At 45.4% G+C, this 20,839-nt stretch overlaps 1 protein-coding gene across 3 annotated transcripts in view; it reads left to right on the forward strand.

The window, feature by feature from the left end:
* Positions 1 to 15,167, forward strand: part of SGK1 (serum/glucocorticoid regulated kinase 1) — a 101,130-nt gene extending 85,963 nt beyond the window's left edge. Inside the window, exons 1-12 of one of the 3 annotated variants that reach the window (XM_084890841.1) lie at positions 8,531 to 8,840; positions 9,869 to 9,944; positions 10,395 to 10,470; positions 10,871 to 10,975; positions 11,087 to 11,170; positions 11,279 to 11,410; positions 11,653 to 11,765; positions 12,088 to 12,211; positions 12,628 to 12,723; positions 13,207 to 13,362; positions 13,454 to 13,543; positions 13,983 to 15,167. In XM_084890841.1, the coding sequence (XP_084746967.1) occupies positions 8,723 to 8,840; positions 9,869 to 9,944; positions 10,395 to 10,470; positions 10,871 to 10,975; positions 11,087 to 11,170; positions 11,279 to 11,410; positions 11,653 to 11,765; positions 12,088 to 12,211; positions 12,628 to 12,723; positions 13,207 to 13,362; positions 13,454 to 13,543; positions 13,983 to 14,150 (1,338 nt within the window). In that variant the 5' untranslated portion in view covers positions 8,531 to 8,722 and the 3' untranslated portion in view covers positions 14,151 to 15,167. Of the gene's footprint in view, positions 1 to 8,530; positions 8,841 to 9,546; positions 9,728 to 9,868; positions 9,945 to 10,394; positions 10,471 to 10,870; positions 10,976 to 11,086; positions 11,171 to 11,278; positions 11,411 to 11,652; positions 11,766 to 12,087; positions 12,212 to 12,627; positions 12,724 to 13,206; positions 13,363 to 13,453; positions 13,544 to 13,982 lie in introns of those variants that run through there. The other 2 variants (XM_084890840.1, XM_084890842.1) reach the window with 2 other exon arrangements.
* Positions 15,168 to 20,839: the final 5,672 nt, after the last annotated feature.

The following is a 20,839-nucleotide window of genomic DNA, read 5'->3' on the forward strand; positions in this document are numbered from 1 at the left end:
TGGAGCATGAGGACAGGAAGCCATGGGATGTGGTTCTGAGTTACCAGAAGTTCCTTTTAGATCTCTCTTTTCCCGGATATCACGGAACTGTACACCATTAGAGCTGCAAGAGAACTTCCAGCTAATTCCTCACTTGAAAAAGTGAATATTCTAAATGGTTAAACATGCCTAAGCTTGCATGTTAATGGCACGAAAGCACAACAGCCTTAGGAAAAGTAGAACTTTCTGTAAGCTCACCTTTTGGGAAAGCGCTGTTCAATTTAACCAAATAAATATAGACCATGCCCGAGTGTGGCAACACTGATTATCTTAGGCATTCTTGTTAGGTCCAAGCCTTAGTACAGCACCTGGCACAAAGGAGGTGCTCCATAGAAGTCTGAATGATTGAAAGTAACAGGGCATGACCAGCGGGAACTTGTTTCTCTTTCCATAACGGAAGAAGAAGCTGATGTGGCCTAGAAAAGGCATATTCTGTGTTAGTTGGGCCTCTCTGACCTTCATTCAATAAGTTCACCCTCTCTGTCTGTCCATGTTTACACCTATTATTTCCCAACCACCATGAGCAATGGAAAATCCTTTTGGGTTAGCTTTTGGCTCCCTCTCTGCTTTTCCATCCAACACTTAAGCCTCTACTTCAAACACCTGGTAAACAAGTGTTTATTCTGTTATCATAGCATTCAGTTCTTTGATCTAGCCCTTGCTGGAGCATTGTCTGTGGGGAGACCGAGGGAGGAGTAGGGAAGTGTGGAAAACAAAGTGGATTATCTTTTCAGGCCTTAATGGAATTCCCGTCCTTCAGAACTATCCGTGGCCCACCCTTGGCCCAGCGGAGTCACGGCTGCTTATGTGCTTTAAACACAGCACATGCCATTGTTCTTTTGACTTGTTGATGAGTTCTGTTGTAGTGGCATGCATAGGAACACAGGTATATCTTCTCTGTGAGATTCCAGTTTGAGCATGTTACTTACCAGATTCTTTTTTCCCTCCTAAATTCTTTACTTCAACTATTTTTCACAATTTATACTAAGTAGTAGATGAAAAGGTTAAGGCTTAGAGAATATCTTGTGTAGGCTCACAGGGAATGCGCCTCAGTGGTAGCCAACCAAAGTGTGCCTTCAGCCTCTTACTGACACTCCTGAACTTGCTGTGGGAGGTGACTTAAACCTTAATGTAGCTGAAGTTCAGGGCTGAAATCAAAAGAAAGCTCCCTAAACTGCTTTATATTAAAATGATGCCAATCAACCTGCTGCCAGCCATCTCCCTGCTTTCCCTACAGCTGACAATTGTCAGATTTATCTTATTTTGTTGCTGTAATTTGTAGGCAGGATTTACAGGAAATAGACCTTAGGAGATGCCTGAGCTTCTTTCTCTTGCAAGATTGATTATGGGGTCAGAAATGACAGAGATCTGGGGGGAAATTTATCCTGATCCGATTGAAGCTTTTAGGTTTCACTTTAGTTTGGTTACAGATGTCTGCCAGAAGTCCAAAGTGCCAATAGTTTTCTACTATTGGCACTTTGGGAATAAAGCGGAGGAGAAAGAGGGCCCTTTATACTGTCTTTGTGTCGGTTACAACTTTAATATGTGTGTCCCCAGGATTCGACACAGAAATGCCGAGCCCTGTGGTGCCTGACTGCCAAGGCTGGGCCGCAGGACCAGCAGGAGAAATAAGTGGGCCTGTGGATTGGCCCTGGACAGTGAAGGGAGAGGCTTCTCAGCGCAAAGCTCTCTGCCTTTCTTTGCCACAATCTGACATTTTATCATTACAAAGTAATTCTTAAAAAAATTATCTTTATTGTTGAAAGTATTACAGATGTCCCCTTTGTTTTTTCCCATTGACCCCTTCCACCCCACGCACCCCTGCCCTTCCTAGGCCTTCACCAGACACAAGGTAATTTTTTTTAATTGAAAGGAAGGTATTTTAAAATACAAATGCTTAACAATAAATAAATGCCTAACACTAAAGCTAGGTTGATAATATATAAGGCTTTTAGTAAGGCCATAGTCCTCTTGTGTTTAGAAAGTCAGAGATAATATTGAATGTTGGATTTAACATTTTTTCCACTTGCTCTTGTATTATTTTTCATAATCACATGGAAAGTTCCCTGGGTGTCATTTTCCAGGTCAATCCCGAGAGCCAAATATAAAGCTGTCAAACATGTGTGATTCTTTGCCCTTCATATTGTGTTCTAGTTGACAGTTATGATTTTTATTTATTGTTCATGGGATTATGCCACATCAGACATTACAACATTCCAAAGATAGAGATAAGGCGAGTCGTCAGCCCACTGATTTATTGCTAGCTAGATTCCCATTCTTCCTAAGTCAAGAGCAACCACTGGCCCTCCCTGCTTTAATTTGTGCTCTGACTGAAATAAAACATTTACCACAAACCATGTCCCCATCCTCCCACCCCCTTTCCTGTGGCCTGACTTTCTAGAAAGAATGAGTACAGACCATTGGTGCTATTACTGCGAAGAGATTGCTAATCTCTGTGGTAGGCCTTGCTATACTTGTCTAAGCTTTCATTCATTTTCCAACCACATAGATTTCCTGCTCCAACTTTCAATACTCCCTTATATGTCTGTGTATGTAAATTTGCTCATTTTTAATGAGCTAGGAGAAGGTTTTTTTTAAAAGCAAATATCCTTAGTAGAAGGACTAATAGTTGAGTTATCAACTACATTTTGGTTTGAATTAACTCTCTGCAACGCATCGCTATGTGTCACTTTAAAAGTGTTGGTGGAGGGATTTTCCTTGGTTTTTAGACACTACGGCTCAATCTCACCTTGTAGGCAAATTCCCCACCTGCCCCTCACCCAGTGAGCTCATGTTTACCATTGTGTCTCCTGCATGTTGTATAGTGTCTGATGCATAGTTCTAGAAGAATCTGGTGATAAATGAATGAATAAACTCCAACCATGACTAAAGCTGTATCAGGTGCCTATGCAGGCTAAAAATCGGCAGTGCTTTTTAATTTCACTTGAAAGTGCTATGTTTCCTATTTCACTAATAGTGGCCACATACATTTTGCTTGTGTGTAAGATCTGGGTAAGGACCATATTTTTAAATTATCCCTGAGCTGCTGCACAGCACCTTAGAGTTTGGTACTCAGCCTGTTGCTTCTGCTTTGAATAACTTTCCTCTTTTGTACCACACTGGGCTTTCAGGACCAGCCCAAATATCTTTCCTTTGTGGAGACTTTCCTCAACAATTCCATGCCTGCTGCTTCAACCCAGTAGAAAATTCCTCTGTTCTACTCTGGCCGGCTCAGACGTCTGTGTTTAACACTCGTAATGTCTCGTTAGAATGAGAGCTTCTGTAGAGTCAGATAACTGAATTACTGACATTTGTGTCCCTTGATCTTCATATTTGTACTTAATAAGTGCTTGTTAAATGCTTACATGAATGAGTGGAAGGGAGACAAGGGGAGAAGGAGGGAGGCAGGGAGGACGAAAGAAGGATCCAGTAAACATCTCCCTTGGCAATTAGCAGAGAGCAGGGCTCTGAAGCAGTTGGCATTCGTGGGAAAGAGGGTGAGAGGCAACAGTTCAGAGTTTGGGGGACCATCTATTGTGCCCGTGCTATACGTGGTTTGTGGGAGAAGCATCAGTCAACTAAAGTGACAAAAAAAAAAGGGGTGGGGGGGCGCTACAGAAAGAAGTTAAACTTGGTCCTAAAAGCAAGTTTTGCTAGTTAACAATTTGCCTGTCATTTGCCCAACTCAGAAAAAAAGAAAAATAATTTTGTAATCTTTAATAGTTTAAAAAAATGCTATTAGGGAAAAACGACATAAGTCTTCCATGCTAGACAGCTACATGTACATTATTTAACAAAACCATTTCCACAGTTCTTATGTGTATAGTCTTGTTTATTCAAAATCACTGTTTTGGAAAAAAAAAAAAAACAAGTCCTATATACAGGTGCCTATTCGGGCTAATAGAAAGCATGTAGTTTTTTGTGTTTAAGTAACTCTTAAATCTATTATTCTAGATAATGTGTTCTTCGCTTAGTTACCCACATTCTTATCTCCTCTATGCATGTCAATTTTGACAATTATGATTACAGAAGGTAATAATCACTATAGAACCTATGTCCTATAAATAGACATTTAATTATCATTGCTAGTTACTTATCTATACTAGCTATCCTGAATAAATCCATTTGTCATCATTTTCTGTTTGATGAATGCTATAAAAAAATGTACTCAGCGGCAACCTTCAACAAAAGCCAGTTCATTTAGTTGCTCTCTGGCATTCTATGTGCTTTCTTTGGTGATGCTCCAGGAAAAGCATTCCATAAGCATCGACTAATGAATCAATAAGCATAAGAACCTAAACTACACAGGATTGTTCTAGAATGTATGGCACTTTGAGTCATACAAAACAATTATATGCCCTGTTATTAACGAAAGATATTGTATCTAGGGAGAAGACTGATACAGCTGACACATTTAGGCAGTCCAATACTTAAGTCCTTTTAAAAATATTTTTTAAAATTTCCCTCTAATATATTAAGACATATTAGTAATTTGTGTTTTAAGCCTTTCAATTAGATAGAAAGGCCCATATCTTTTTTTCTTTATAAGAGAACATTTATTTGGTTAATCACAGATGTATTAAAAAGTAGTTCCTGGAAGAAATGGGTTTAGGAAGCAAGTAATAGAGATAAAGGAAGGGTCCTAGGAGCTTGGGGGTGAGAGGGGAGAGGGAGAAGGGAAAGGCACAGGTGTGCTTGCGGGAGGCAGAGCACATTGGGTCCTCCATCCTGCGTGTTTTAGGGATGAAGATTTTTAGGGAAGGCCCCAGGAGAAGATCTCAATAGAATATTCAGCAGTGTTCCAGGTGTGTCCTTTCAGGATTGTGGTCTCTACTGATTGGTTGTGGGCACCAGGGCAGGGTCATTATCCAATGTAGCTGGTCCTGAGGTCAGCCATGGGGGTCACCGGCTTGGTTTTGCTGCTTTTCTGGACCTGGAGCTTCCCATTCTGATTGGCGAAGTCAGGGTGTGAGGTGCAGCTGTATGCTGGCGCCGGCTGCCAGTCATCCTCCGGCAGCGGTTGGCTTTCACTGTGCTGCACCATCTCAGGGCCTCGGTCCTCCTTGTCGGAGCCCCCACTCGCCTCACTCCCCATCCTAAGGAACAGCCACTGCCTGAGTCTGGCCTGTGGCTGTGGACCACCTCTGCAGCTGAGGAAGGGTGTGTCTGTGCACCTCATGCCATGAAGGTCTGCATGGAGATGGCCTGCAAGCCCAAGAAGGAACTCATAAAGTACCAGCATCGGAAAGGGCCACATCTTAATAAGGTTTCCGGTTTTTATTTTATAGTCCATCAAGAAACATAAAGTAGCCCTAACTGGTTTGGCTCAGTGAATAGAGCATCAGCCTGTGGACTGAAGGGTCCCAGGTTTGATTCCAGTCAAGGGCATGTACCTTGGTTGGGCACATCCCCAGGGGGGGAAGGAGAGGAGGGTGCAGGAGGCAGTTGATTGATGTTTCTCTCTCATCAATGTTTCCAACTCTCTATCCTTCTCCCTTCCTCTCTGTAAAAAAAATCAAAAAAATATATTTTTAAAAAAGAAAAAGAAAGTAGAAGACCCAAAACGATTTTTTGAAGTGTTCAAGTACATATGCATGAGAAAAATGTCCTGGTGAATCATTTCCATTTGAGAGTTCTGACTGCAGTTTGCCCAGGATGAGGCCTAAATGTGAGAGGACTGGCTGAGGGGAGTGGGCAGGTGATTGGCCTATCTCATATCAAGCCCTCTATACTTTCTATGACTGAACTAGTGGTTGTAAAGACATTTTTCTGGGACTGATTAAACCTCACCTTGGGAGAGCAGTGGGTTTGAAAAGCATGCATTTCGAGTCGTCTTCCCAGAGAACACGATCGCCCTCTAGGCTGCATTTCCGAGCTGGGTTTTGCAATCCTGGCCACCTCGCCACCAGGGAGTAAGAGGGAAAGGGGCCGGATTCCTCCCCGGTAGGAGGACTTTCTGGACCAAAGAAAGAAGCTGGCGACGGGAAGGAAGAAACTGATCAAGCGCTTCAATAGCGGCCACGGGGCAGCCGAAAGCCTGCGCCGTTTGCAGGCGCCTCGCAGTTCCCTTGCCGACCGCCCCCCCTGCTCCGCACGCCCGCCGCCCGTGTGTCACCTTCCTGTTCGGAAGTCTTAGTGGGCTGCCCGGACAGAACAGGGGGCGCCTGCTCCACCCGGCAGGTATCCGGTTGGAGGAAAAACCAGTCTCAACAACTCGATTCTCTCCCTTGAAATGATAAGTTTAGCAGACCATTCGTCTCCAACTGCTGAACATTAGGGTGGGGAGGGGAGAGGAAAGAGACACTTCAGACGTCCCTGGTCCCTGTTCTGTCTCTTCCACAAATCATATAGTGGTGCCTCTTCTCTAGTCCACTTCAGAGTCCTCTGACTTACATTCCACGCTCTTCCTGGAATGCATGCTGGAGCGCCAGGGCGTCTTTGAGAAAATGAGCCCTATGCATATGTTTTGATTTTCTGGACTGATTTGTGATGATAATCAGTCAAGTTATATTTTTGTGTGTGTGTGTGTGTCTTGCTGAGAGTGTAATAAACCCAGGACGCTGAAGACTGTAATTTTCTGAGTGATGTTGCAATGGTAAGGATAAATGGCCCTGTGGTGAACTTTGCAGCTTGCTCCCTTCCTGTATGTAGATTGCCTTTATAAAAAGCGGGGGCTGATAACAGCAGGGACCGGTGCCTCTGGGTCCCCTGTCATCTCCAGCCTCCGGCCTTATCAGGCACATAGCAGGCAGGAGGCTGCTCCAGCCCTAGCTGAGTGCCAATCTACCTCCAGCCCCCAGAAAGTAGCCTCCAGCCTTCATATCCTAGGCAACCTGAAGAATGAAATAGGAGACTGTAAAATCCCTCTTTGAAAGGTTCGTCTGCTTTTATTACTGTAATCTGGACGGAGTGGATGAAACAAAGATGCTACAGAGGATTTGGAGTTGCTTGGCTTGGGGGAGGCCCAGGAGGTGGTACTTAGGGGAGGGTCTCTGAAGGAAGGTTTTAATTTTATTTTATTTTATTTTATGTTTTGTTTTTTTTTTTTTTTTTTTGTGTGTGTGTGTGTGTGTGTGTTTTTGTTTTTGTTTTTAAGCAAGCCAGCAAAATCTTTGTACAGGCTGCAGTTTCTAGGCATTCTTTGCAAAATTTGCATCTCAAAGGGGGAAGGGATGGTGTGGGATGGGGCTGGGTTGACCTAGGCTAATTGAAGTGGTACTTGGGGGCAACAAATCATACTATATGAAGGATGCATGCAAGATGAAGTAGAAATGGCTCAGTGACTGTGATTTGGCGTTTCCTAAACCTGGCTTTAGATTGGAGCATCAATTTTAGGCAATAGTGCTTTTTTGTTTGTTTGTTTATTTTTTCTTAAGAGTGGATGCTGGGCCAAATTCCTCAGCCCGTCTCCAGGAGAAAGGATGTGTGTTCCCTTCTCCCAGTGCAGGGCTGTGGTCACTGAGCAAACCAAGAAGCAGTTGAGGCCACAGATCATATTAGGGCAAACGAGGTGGTTGTGCTGCCTGCAAAGCGAAGCCCTACCCGAGACCCAAGAAAACCCTCTTCCCATGCTATTCTTGGTTTGACAGTTGGCATTTCGGAGTGTCTGACCTAGCAAAGCAGGCAACTCTGAGATGGCAGGGCCCTTGGCAGCAAGGGGTCACGGCAGGGCAGCCACCGCAGACTGCCCCAGCGAGCACCAGGCAGGTACCTGGGCCTGCAAAAAATCTTGGGAACTTTGCAGAGCCGCCTCCTCGCTCCAGGCCAGGTGGCGGCGGTGCTGGCGGCGCCCCAGCCGGCTCTGGCGCGACTCCCCGCGCCGGCCGGCGGTCGGACTGCAGGTCCGGGCATCTGCCTGCGGCGGGGTTAGGGCAGGCACGGCGCAGCCGCTGCGCAGCGCTCCCCTCTCTCCCAGGCTCTCTGGAGCCGAGGCTCCGGCTGGCCCTTCGGGAGCTAACGGTTCCCAGTTTACCTGGGACTCCAGAGGAAGAGCCGGGTGGTGGAACTAAGAAAACCATGCGCCAGCGCTTTAAGTAAACTGGGGGAGAAGAGGACAAACTCGGGGAATTTATGACAATGGAGTGTGACCTTGCTCAGTTTTCAGGGGGGAGAGCCCACGATGCCCCCGCGTGTACCTCCCGCGCCGCCCTCGCTGCCCCGGGGTCACGCCAGGCCGGTGCCCTGCGCGGAGCTGCGGCTCCCTAACTCGCCACTTCCTCACGTGTCCTGGGCATGGGGGGGGATTAAAAATGCAAGGAGGAAAATTACATGCGGAAAGGACAGAATGTTCTCAGAGGTTACTTCTGGGGGGGAGGGGGAAGAGTGAAATGCAGATTGTACTTTTCCCCCCCCCTTTCAGTGCAGAGACGAGTTTTATTTCCGCCCCCTCCCCTGCACATTCCTGACCTCTCCCTCCTCCCCGCACTGCCCCCCCCCCCCCCCCGCACTTCCCCGCTTTCTTTCCTTCCTCCTCGTCCAAGTTTCTGGGATTTTTTTCAGCCTTGCCTGGCTTTGGCCAAAAGCACAAAAAAGGCGTTTTCGGAAGCGGCCCGGCCGTGCAACAAGGGCCGTTTGTTTGTTTTGGGGACGGGGGCAGGAAACCTCGCCGGGCCTGAGTCACGGCGGCTCCTTCAAGGAAACGTCAGTGCCGTCCCGTCTGCGCGCCCGGCCGCCGCCGCCGGCCATGGGGGAGATGCAGGGCGCGCTGGCCCGGGCCCGGCTCGAGTCCCTGCTGCGGCCCCGCCACAAAAAGAGGGCCGAGGCGCAGAAAAGGAGCGAGTCCTTCCTCCTCACCGGCCTGGGTAAGCGCCCACTAGTTAGTGGCAGTAGCTCCGCGGCTGTTGGTGGGGCTGCTGTCGGGGAGGGTTGGAGGGATCGGGACGGCAGGGGAGACCCGCCGGGCGCCTGGCCCCACGCCGACCCCCAAGATAAGGGCGCGCGCGGGGCCGCCTTCCCCCGGCGCGGCCACTGCGCCCGGGAGATAACCCCGCTGCTGGCGCGCGGCCGCCGGGAGGGGGCACATGAGGCTGCCGCGTGGATCTGGGGAGGGAAGAGGGTCGGCGCCGGGGCCGGGGCGAATCCGAAATGAGGGTCTGATGAGCCAGAGCGGGCACAGAGCCACCCGGCGGAAAGCGCCGGGGAGCCGCGGCGGAGGTCCCCGCAGGCGGAGTGAGTGCGGGTGGAAAATTACCGCAGGGCTCCCCCTGCTCCCCGCTCCATCCCTCCTCCCTCCCTCCTGCGCCGGCGGCTGCCCTCTCCCGGGCCCTGGAGCGAAAGAGGCAGATAACCTCCCCGCGCCGGGCCCTCCCCCGGCGGCCCCGGAGGCCCCGGCGCCCGGCACCCCCGATCCGGCTCGCCCTCCAGCCAGGGCGGAACCGCTGGCCGCCGGCCGCCTGGCCTCCTGCAGAGGCGCGGGGCCGCCGAGCGGGGGCGTGGTCAGGGGCGGGGCCTGGAGGCGGGGCCGCCCCCTGTTGCGCTGGCCCCGCCCCCGCGGGGGCGCAGTGCTTATAAGAGCGGCGGCTCGGCCGGAGCGAGCCGTCGGTTCTGCCGGTCCCTTCGCTACCGCTTCTCTGCACCGCCTCCTCGGTGTCTCCCGGTCCCCACTTTGTGGCGATGACAGTGAAAACCGAGGCTGCTAGGAGCGCCCTCACCTACTCCAGGATGAGGGGCATGGTAGCGATTCTGATCGGTGAGTGCCGGCATCCCTGAGTTTCTAGCCTAGGATGTGCCGCCTTGTGGAAATTTTTTGAAGATCCCGCATCGGATGAGTGCGCGTGGCGTCGGATGTTACCAAGCCGTCTTAAACGTTTATTTCTCTTTTAATTCGCAGCTTTCATGAAACAGAGGAGGATGGGCCTCAACGACTTCATTCAGAAGATTGCCAATAACTCCTATGCATGCAAACAGTAAGTTGGGGGAAATTTGGGGGCACGTAAAAATTAGTATAGTTTCTCAGTTCACCGGCACTAAGACATTCTCGTCCCTGTGTGGATCAGGAAGCCTAAGACTTCCCCCCGGGGATGGGGATTCCCCCTGCAAGTTCTAATTTGCTTAGAACGTTTTAAACATTAAAATTAATTTGTGGATTGGGCTTGTTCTAAAGCTGTAAGATAAAAAATGTTCGTGTTTTCCTAATTCACCTCTGTCTCCGTGAAGAACAATCCTCATCTCTTTATTTCACTGGGTTTGCTATTTTCTTTGGCTAATTTCTTTAACTGAGTAATTTATTTGGGTGTCTCGTTTAAACACTGAATTCTCCGGGAAAGTTGGAGCCAGAAACTCACTCTCTGTGCTGGTGCGCCACTTAGTGGTGAGTTAGGAGATTCTAAATTGTTCTCTTTTTTTTTTTTCTGTAGCCCTGAAGTTCAGTCCATTTTGAAAATCTCCCAACCTCAGGAGCCTGAGCTTATGAATGCCAACCCTTCTCCTCCGGTAGGTATTCTCCTGTTTGTAATGTCTGTGAAGGAATCTTGTAAATGAGTCAGCGTTCCTACATTGATGAATTAAAATGGCATTTCTGGAAATTAGTATTAAGGCAGGAATGCCTCTTTAGTTCACGCGTAACAAGTGACATAAGAACACTTAAGAACTGTGTCAGTGGAGTATTTTAAATGGCATATTTCATAAAAGATTTATCTGCTTACAAGAATATTGTGTAATTTCCATACTCTAGTTGGAGGAATTAACATGAATGAAAAGCAGTTTTGAGTGTTTGCAGATGTATGGGGACTTGCTTCGGTCCTTTGCTTCGGTTCTTTGATAGTGCCTATGCTTTATTATCAATGCTTTCCTTTGAATCCAAGATATTAAAAGAAAGCCTTTTATTTTTCAGCCGAGTCCTTCTCAGCAAATCAACCTTGGTCCCTCATCCAATCCTCATGCTAAACCATCTGACTTCCACTTCCTGAAAGTGATCGGAAAGGGCAGTTTTGGAAAGGTAAATTTCAAACGCGACGCCCCCGTTATCTAGATAGCCGTCCCTGCCCTGATTTTACGTTCTCCCTGGATGCAGATGGCAAAATGATTTTTTTTTAAATTGTCATTTCAGGTTCTTCTGGCGAGACACAAAGCAGAAGAAGCATTCTATGCGGTCAAAGTGTTACAGAAGAAAGCGATCCTGAAAAAGAAGGAGGTACGAGATGGGTTGCGGTTGGAGATAGACTTTCATTGAGCAGTTTCACCTGGGAACTTCGGTGCCCCCTTGGAATTTGCCACTAAGTCTTGATTGCCCTCTTCCTAGGAGAAGCATATTATGTCGGAGCGGAATGTCCTGCTGAAGAATGTGAAGCACCCTTTCCTGGTGGGCCTTCACTTCTCGTTCCAGACTGCTGACAAACTGTACTTCGTCCTCGACTACATCAATGGTGGAGAGGTGAGCGGAGGGGAGATGAGCTGACTTGTCTGTGCAACCATTTTTAGAAGATGCGTAGGGGAGGAAAGTTACCAGAATTAGCGTTTCTTTGAACCATCCAGGTCTCCAATAGTTAATAAGTAGACTATTTAGGGCCACTTCCTCCAATTGTTCTTCCCAGCTATATATGTCGAGACTAATTAACTGCATTGTTACCGGGCTTTGGCAAGCGCAGGCTGACTTTGTTCTGTCTCCCTCCGCAGTTGTTCTACCACCTCCAGAGGGAGCGCTGCTTCCTGGAACCGCGGGCCCGTTTCTATGCTGCTGAAATAGCCAGTGCCTTGGGCTACCTGCACTCGATGAACATCGTTTATAGGTGAGCCGAGGTTCTCTTAAAGCAGCCTTCATGGGGTAATAAAGGAGACTCTCGGGAGGCCTAAATAACGTGTTTACGTACAACTTGGTCACCTAAAACCAGCTCTCCCCCAGCATGTGAGCTGTCTTGACTCCGGGCCACCAGGGAATTAGCCAACTAGGATTGGACCTGCTCCAGGATAGATTAGCAGAACAAGGGCTCCCTTTTTTTATTCATGATACAACTGCAGTGACTGTACAATGTCTTAATCCCCCCCGAACAATTCTCTTTACTGAGGGTTTCTTATGAGGTGAAATTAACTTTTCTGTTTGTTTCTTTACAGAGACTTAAAGCCAGAGAATATTCTGCTGGATTCCCAGGGGCACATTGTCCTTACTGACTTCGGGCTCTGCAAGGAGAACATCGAACACAACGGCACAACATCCACCTTCTGTGGCACACCTGAGGTAGGAGCATCCTCCATCTGCTGCCTGGTCTGCCCCCTCCTTCCCAGAGAGAGAGCGCAGCAATGCTTTTAACCACAGGAGTCGACTGTTCTCTGAGCTCTCTTAGTCCAAGTCAGTGCAAGCAAAATACACTTGCTATTTGATGCAGCATGAGATGTTCCAAGACCCTATGCTGCTTAAATGAAAACTAGATGTTTGCAAGATCCATGTCAAGAAAGATTTCTAAATCCCCCGAGTAAGATACTGTTGGGTGGCCAGTCACCTTTAAAGTCCTGTAGTTTTGTCAGGAAGCCATCTAAAGAAATGTATTCTCCAAGCGGACCAAGGGTGTCTCAGCTCTTTCCCAGTGCGTGCCTGGCCGGGGGATTGCCTGGTTTCACGGGCTCTAACCTCTCTCCTCCTGGTCTGTCTTTCAGTATCTCGCACCCGAGGTGCTTCATAAGCAGCCATACGACAGGACTGTGGACTGGTGGTGCCTGGGGGCCGTCTTATATGAGATGCTCTATGGCCTGGTGAGTAGCACATTGAGAATCATGGAATATTGCCCCGATGGATAATGCTCCCTAGAATGGGTAGTCTTCTTACAATCCAGACTCTTCTGGACACATAAGCCCCATTGCAGACCTGGTCATGTGTCTTGCCCTTTATCAGTAAGCTTATCAAATGCTGGTCAGAGGCCTATTGGTTATTTTTATGAGTGTTTGAGGGTGAACTCTTTCTTACCTAGTAGATTTTTGTAAATTCACATTTTATTAGATATGACCACCCTTAACCTATGCGAGAGTGACAAACATGACTTTATCAGCGTCTGTCCCCTGGTACGAGTTGCCAAAGAGACACTTAAAAAATGCAAGGCCAACAAATATCAATAAAAAGACATTGTCCAATCCAAGTTCATATATATTGCAGCTTAAGAAAATCATTTTCTCTATTTGATAGTATGTGCTGTACAAAGCTTCCAGGAAAATACTAAATGATTGTCTCCCTTCTCTCAGCCTCCTTTTTACAGCCGAAACACAGCTGAGATGTATGACAACATTCTGAACAAGCCCCTCCAGTTGAAGCCAAATATCACAAACTCTGCAAGACACCTGCTGGAGGGCCTCCTGCAGAAGGACCGGACAAAGCGGCTGGGCGCCAAGGACGACTTTGTGAGTGCTGCTTCCTGTCCTCCTGGTTGGCTGGGAAGTGCCCTTCTCGAATTCTGCCTGTTTCAATTAACCTGGTGTTTCTTCTCAACAGATGGAGATTAAGAACCATGTCTTCTTCTCTGTAATTAACTGGGATGATCTCATTAATAAGAAGGTCACTCCTCCTTTTAACCCAAATGTGGTGAGTATCTTTCTTCTAAATATAAGGGGGGGTGGGGGGGGGGGGACGACAAAGGTCATTTCTTTAAAGACAGACTTGGTGGTGATGGTGGTGGCGGTGGTAGAGAGAGAGGGCCCTCAAGGAATAAATTGGCAGATATTGTATTCATGGGCCATTATTTTACCTACGAAAGTAGACTATGTGTCCCAGCAAAGCTCATGTGATTTTTTCAACACACATATCAATGAAAGCACCCCAAAAAAGGGTAACATTATCCTCATCACTTAAACTCTGCATGGCCTCTGAGGGTTGTACTTGAAATGGGTGATTACTGTGGGAGTTTCCATATTGTGCCCTAAAGACTTGAGCACCAGAATTTGAAGCCTAGATAAGGATTTCCCAGCCCTGTATCCAGTGTGAATTCTTAACCCTGAAATGTGGCTTTCCCTTCCTGCTGCAGAGCGGACCCAGCGACCTGCGGCACTTCGACCCCGAGTTCACCGAAGAGCCCGTCCCCAACTCCATCGGCCGGTCCCCCGACAGCATCCTGCTCACCAACAGCGTCAAGGAGGCCGCCGAGGCCTTCCTAGGCTTCTCCTATGCTCCTCCCGTGGACTCCTTCCTCTGAACAGCCGGAGGGTGGGTTTTGAAGGATTGGCTGTGGGTCTCGAAATGTTTTCGTGAGCCTCGTGGCGGAGCTGCCCACTGACAGGACATCCTCAAAGAGAACTTGCACATCTCGAGCTTGCACACCTTGGCAATCTTATTGCACACTGTTTGCTGGAAGCTTTCCGAAGAGCACATCCTCCTCTCAGTGAGCTCATGAGGTTTTCATTCTTATTCTTCCTTCCAACGTGGTGCTATCTGAAACGCGCGTCAGCGTGCCGCCATAGCCGGGCAGCGGTCCTTGTCAGAAGGACGCTGCCCTAAGAAAAAGGTCTCCGGTGAGGGTCTGTCTGGGCTGTGATAACGAATCTTATGACACGTGCCTTTTCTGATGAGACTGTGTTCGCTCCAAAGCTTTTCCTAGTGCAGTGTTTCAGTTCTTTCTTCTTCCTTGTGGATTGCTGTGCACACAGTGGTCTGAGTGTGGTGTGCCTGAGCACAGATGGGTTTAGTTCTAAGCATCAATGTGACACTTGCAGGACACTACAATGTGGGACATTGTTTGTTTCTTCCATATTTGGAAGATAAATTTATGCGTAGACTGTTCTTTTTTGTAAGATGTAGTTAAAATTTATTGAAATGGTCTTGCAATGACTTGTATCCAGATGCTTAAGGAAAGCATTGCTGCTACAAATATTTCTATTTTTAGAAAGGGTTTTTAATGGACCAATGCCCCAGTTGTTGGTCAAGCCTGGTGTTTTCATTGTTTAAAATGTCACCTGAAAATGGGCATTATTTATGGGGTATTTTTTTTTTTTTTTGCATTCCTGGTAATTGTATGTATTGTATAAAGTCTGTACATTGGGTTATAACACTAGTATATTTAAACTTACAGGCCTATTTGTAATGTAAACCACCATTTTAATGTACTGTAATTAACATGGTTATAATATGTACAATTCTTCCCCCCTTCCCATCACACAACTTCTGTGTGTGTGTGATAAACCAGTTTGGGTTTGCAATAAAACCTTAAAAAGTATTTACATAAATTGTGTCATGCGTGTTCTTTTAATACAGTATTTTGGTCTGGCGGGGGCAGGGAGGAGAAGGGTTAGAGGACAATAATGGGTTCATTTAAAATCTAAAACCAGGGAAATGCTACGGTAATTGCTTTCAATAGCAGTAGCTACTGACCCCGGGGGAGTAGAGAATGGTCTTAAATCCAATTTAGATGCCAGGTCTTAGCATTTTATGAAGTCAGTTATTCATAAATCCGTCCAAACAGATCCCTTTCAAGTTACCAGCCTCACAAGGACAGCCATGATGTAATGTTCCCTATGTTTATTGCATGTCCTATGACGTTGACAGCTGTTTGCTCGGACATTTAGCTTGTCTGAAGTTAACAGGTAATGCTTTCAACAAATATTTGAGCGCCTACTCTGGGCCAAGCTCTGTTCTGAGTGCTGTGGATATAGCAGTGAGCAAAGCAAACCAATCCCTGCCTTGATAGAAAAGGCAAACTTTCTCAGTGGAGCAGCTTATTGAAAGGGGGGTCAGTATCATAGTTTGCAGGAGTAGGATAATGCCACTGAAGAGGGTGAGGGTGTTTGTCATGAATGGAGATGTTCTCCCAAAAGCCAAGCTGGCAGGACTTACAGTTTAGAGAGTACCCAGAGCTGCACCGAGCCCAGTGCTGGCTCAGAGAACGATCCCCAAGGAGCAGCACATTCCTGGCATGGACCAGGAGCCTTGAGCCTGTGCACAGCCAGCTCTACAGGGACCCAGCATGCTCTGGGGCTGGGGTGCAGAGGCCCCTCCTAGATCTCCTCCTGTCAGAATATTTATAGTGGAAGAGGGGAAAGTTGTATGATATTAAATCATCTTCTTCTGTCCAAATTGTTTGGGCTTTTATACTTTTTAAGGCCTTTCACACAAATTCCTAGCGAACAGGGAGTCAGCTCCCCAACAGCTGATCTTGCTGCTGCTTTCGCCTCTAAGCCTACTGCACCCCCTCTACCTTGACCTCTCAGTCTGCAGAGGTATCTCTCCATGGAAAATTGTCATCGTTTTCCCATTTAAAAAAATATATATTTTACTGATTTTTTTTACAGAGAGGAAGAGAGAGAGAGCGCGCACTAAAAACATCGATCAGCTGCCTCCTGCAGGCCCCCACTGGAGATGTACCTGCAACCAAGGTTCCTGCCCTTGACTGGAATCGAACACGGGACCCCTCAGTCCACAGGCGACACTATCCACTGAGCCAAACCGGCTTTGGCTGTTTTCCCTTTTATTGTGACTCTTCTATCTCAATCCCACCCCCCACCCCCACCTCCAAAGCTTCTCAGGGCTGAGCAGGTGTTTGGAGATTACTTAGTCCTTGTCCCTCATAATCCATTGAAGAAATGGGATCAAAGTGACTCAGCGACTTCTTGCAGAAAATGGCTTCCAGTCAAAGGTCTGCACTTTAATTGTTGCTCTGCATATTAAATCCCCAGCAACCACAAATGCCAAAATCAACTACAGCGACAGAGAATCTAAAGCCTGCATTCTCCTAGTCAAGACTGATGCTAACTCTGACAGGGAGATTATTTGCATGTTTCCCCACATTCTCATTATAAATAACAGTTATGAATTCCTCCTTGCACAACAAGTATTTAAATCATATTTTAATTTGAACACAGTTCTTGCTGGCTGGGAATCCATAATCTGATTATAAATAACTCAAAGGGGCCAGTCATGCATTATGAAGCTTATTGATCTTTATAATGGTAGGAATTTGGTTTATTGGGTTACAGTCAATCACTATATACAATCTGAGTCTCATTGTTCGAGAACAGAAAGGAGTCAGAGGAATCCCAAGTGTCACACAAGTGGGAGGAGACTAGATCAAACAAGTGGGGGTGATACGGGAACCAGGCAAGAACAGGGAAGTCAAAAAAGGACAAAGATCAATAAAAAGAGGGCAAATATTTACTATGCACTGATGTCAAATGATTCAGGTAACGTCAAAAAGCATTCGCACAGAAGTTTCTTTCACCTGGAGGAGTGGTGCACATTCTTGCCAGCATTCTAAACTACATTTGAGCACGATGGTTGCAAAAGGGGGCAAATTCTCTCCAAAACTCTCCAGCTTTGGGTCTGTTCAGATGTGGGTATGGGGGAAATCACTGAGCTCAGATTCCCACAAGTTAAAATGGGATTTGAAACCACTGCTTCCATGAAAAATAAGTCAAACACTGTGCTCAGAGAAGTTGCCGTCTACCTGGGGAGACATAGCACCGACCCATGGAATATGACAGGTGGTGAGTGAGGGCTTTAGAGGACTTCAGAAGTCCAGAGGTTCCCTGTGGGGTTGGCCCATTGGAGCTGGCTTCACTGAAGAATGCCAACGATTCTTTTAACCAATTCTACTTCTAGAGAGTTTAATGGGATTCAGGCCCTGAGAATGAGACATAAGCAAGAACCTATGCTATTGAACTCTTACAGTGCCAGACATTGTCTCAAGTATTTTGTACTCTTTAATCTTCAGAACAACCCTGAGATGTCAATTGTGAAGGAACCAACACAGAAAGGTGATTGGCTGGTTAGTCATGGTGCGATTAGAAGTCAAATCCTGACAATCTGGCCCCAAAGCCTAGGCTGGTAACCATTATGCGATTCTGCCTGACAGGTGACAACAGAACATAGAAACAAAAATTGTGTGCTTGTTAGACATTAGCATAAGGATGTTAACTTAAGATGGTGTTAATCAGAGCAACATTTCTATTAAGAAAAACACACTTCTCTAAACTATTTAAGCCCAATTTAAGAAGTTATTTATATGTTTTTCTCATATGGCAGGGAAATTGTTAACCAATCATCAAAACCAACCATTAATTACTATTGCTTAGACTTTACTAGGGGCTTATACGTGATCTCTCCTGGTCTTCTTTGGACACTACATGCTTGCTATGTAAGCATATGTTTAATTTATGTTTTCTCTGCTTTCCACATTTTTCTGGGAGGGCTTTGGCAAAAAAACTAGGAGCAATCCTTGACGTTTACTTGTGTTTACATATAACATTGTGTTCAGAGATACGTTTGTGTGTTTGGAGATCTTGGAAACCATGGATTCTGATGGGCAGGGTTCTTGATTTCCTCTTTTCTGTGTTGCCTGTTCTGTGCTCCACCTAGGGTATCATGGCAGGCATGATGATGATGCTGAAACAATAATATGTGAGGTACAGACTGTTCGCAAGAACATGTACATGCAGACAATCACTTCTTGAACAGTAGACCATAAAAGACATAGTGTCACTTTATGTATACACATAAAATAGATAAGTCGCTGACAATTCTGTGTTGCCTGTTCTGTGCTCCACCTAGGGTATCATGGCAGGCACGATGATCCGCTGAAGTAATAATATATAAGGTACAAACTGTTCGAAAGAACATGTACATGCAGACAATCACTTCTTGTGAACAGTAGATTATAAAGACATAGTGTCACTTTATGTATACACATAAAACAGATAAGTGGCTGACAATTTGTTCAGATATCCAGATGACTTAAACACAATTCTGCTCAATCTTAATTTATTGCCACGTTAGATAAACTCTCTTTTTTTAAATTATAGTTGAAATACAATATTATATTAGCTTTAGGTGTACAACATAGTAATTTGACATTTATATTTCTTACAATGTGGTCACCACAATAAGTGTAGCACCATCTGTCACCATATAGTTATTAGATAATATGGACAATTTTCCCTAGGCTGTGCTTTACATCCCCATGACATACTGGGTTTTTTAAAACAACTATAGAGGTTGGTACCTCCTATTCCCTTTCACCTTTTTAAACCCATCCTCCCACCTGCCTCCCCTCTAGCCGCCCTCAATTTGTTCTCTGTATTGTGAATCTGTTTCTGTTTTGTTTTATTTCACTATTTCTTTTTGTTTTATAGATTCCACATATAAATAAAATCATATAGTATTTGTCTTTCTCTATATGATTTATTTTACTTAGCATAATACTGTCTAGGTCCATCCATGTTGTCACAAATGGCAAGATTTCAATATTTTTTTTATGGCTGAGCAATATTTCATTCTCTGTGGTGTGTGTGTGTGTGCGTGTGTGTCTGTGTATGTGTGTATGTGTGTGTGTGTCCCAACTTCTTCCCCACTCATTTCATTTATCAATGAGCATTTGGGCTGCTTCAACATCTTGACTATTGTAAATAATGCTTCAATAAACATAGGGTGCATATATCTTTTTGAATTAGTGTTTTTGTTTACTTTTTTTTTTTTAATAATAATCTGAAGAATTTTCCATCTTCCATAAAAGGACAAGGAATCAGCTTGGTCAAAAGATCCTGAGTTACAATGAACAGGAAGCCAAGAAAAGAGATGTTGAGTAAATTAGATTTCTTTTAGTTTTCTTAAATTGATGACATAAAGTAAAAGTGAATTGCATTACTCTATTCAACAACTAAAACAAAGTAGCATAGCGCTACAGTAGCCTGACATTACATGTCAACCTTAAAAGTGAAAAGGGGTGAATGATACTCTCATAAAAGCTTTCTTCTTTACATTTTCATCATTGTGAATAGCAATATCATCAAATCCATCGGGGTGGGGGAATAAAATCTAGGGTTGCTGAGGACGTACCTGGATGTAAACCAGAAGATTTGGGTTCAGGTTCTACCTCTGTCATCTTGCTAAGTCCTCTTTTTCAATGGGGATGCTAGTAACTGTTCCGCTTTCTTCACAGGGCGATGGGAAGTGATCAACTACTTTCAGAACCTTCCTAGAAAACACCCTGCCTCCAAAGGTATCAATTTACACAGTCATATTAGTTTGCACAGTTCTTCAAGACTTAAGGTCTCTAGGAATTAAGACTTTTTTTTTTTTAACAGACTCTCCTACTGTGAATTTCGTCACCTAGAAGTCAGTTCTTAAACACACCTCAATACATATGTTTATTTAAATGGACTTTGAAAATTCTTTGCATTTAAAAGCAGAAAGCCTTTTCAAGGAATTTAATCTTCAAATGCAGAGATAAAGAACTGTTCTCCATTTTAACAATCCTTAACATGTTTAAATCTTATATGTGAACAATGAACAAATAATTGAAAAAATAGTATATATTAATAAATAAAGAATATCCAAATAATCGTTTCACTATTCTTTCAGTTGTCTGTTGTTGTTGTTTAATGAAAATCACTTGGAGAGAGAGAGAGAGAGAGAGAGAGAGAGAGAGAGAGAGAGAGAGGGAGAGAGAGAGAGAGAGAAAATAACCTGCATTCACAGAACACTTCACACTACCTCTTGTTAGCTCATTTTATCATACCGGACAGATAAGATCAATGGGTAAATTATTTCTATTTAATTTTTTAAATATATATATATTATTGATTTCTACAGAGAGGAAGGGAGAGGGATAGAGAGTTAGAAACATCGATGAGAGAGAAACATCAATCAGCCACCGCCTGCAATCCCCCTACTGATGGATGTGACCACAACCAAGGTACAATACATGCCTTTGATTGGAATGGAACCTGGGACCCTTCAGTTCACAGATCAATGCTCTATCCTAGGGGTGTCGAACTCAATCAGAGAAGGGGCCAAAATCTAAAATCCAGCCTAAATCACGGGCCGAATGGTTTACTGAACAGTCATAAACTGACAATGTCATAAACTGACAGCGCAGTGCATTGATGACAGCGTGGT

This window comes from Pipistrellus hanaki, assembly GCF_964339955.1.
Source record: "Pipistrellus hanaki genome assembly, chromosome: 7".
Lineage (NCBI taxonomy): Eukaryota > Metazoa > Chordata > Mammalia > Chiroptera > Vespertilionidae > Pipistrellus > Pipistrellus hanaki.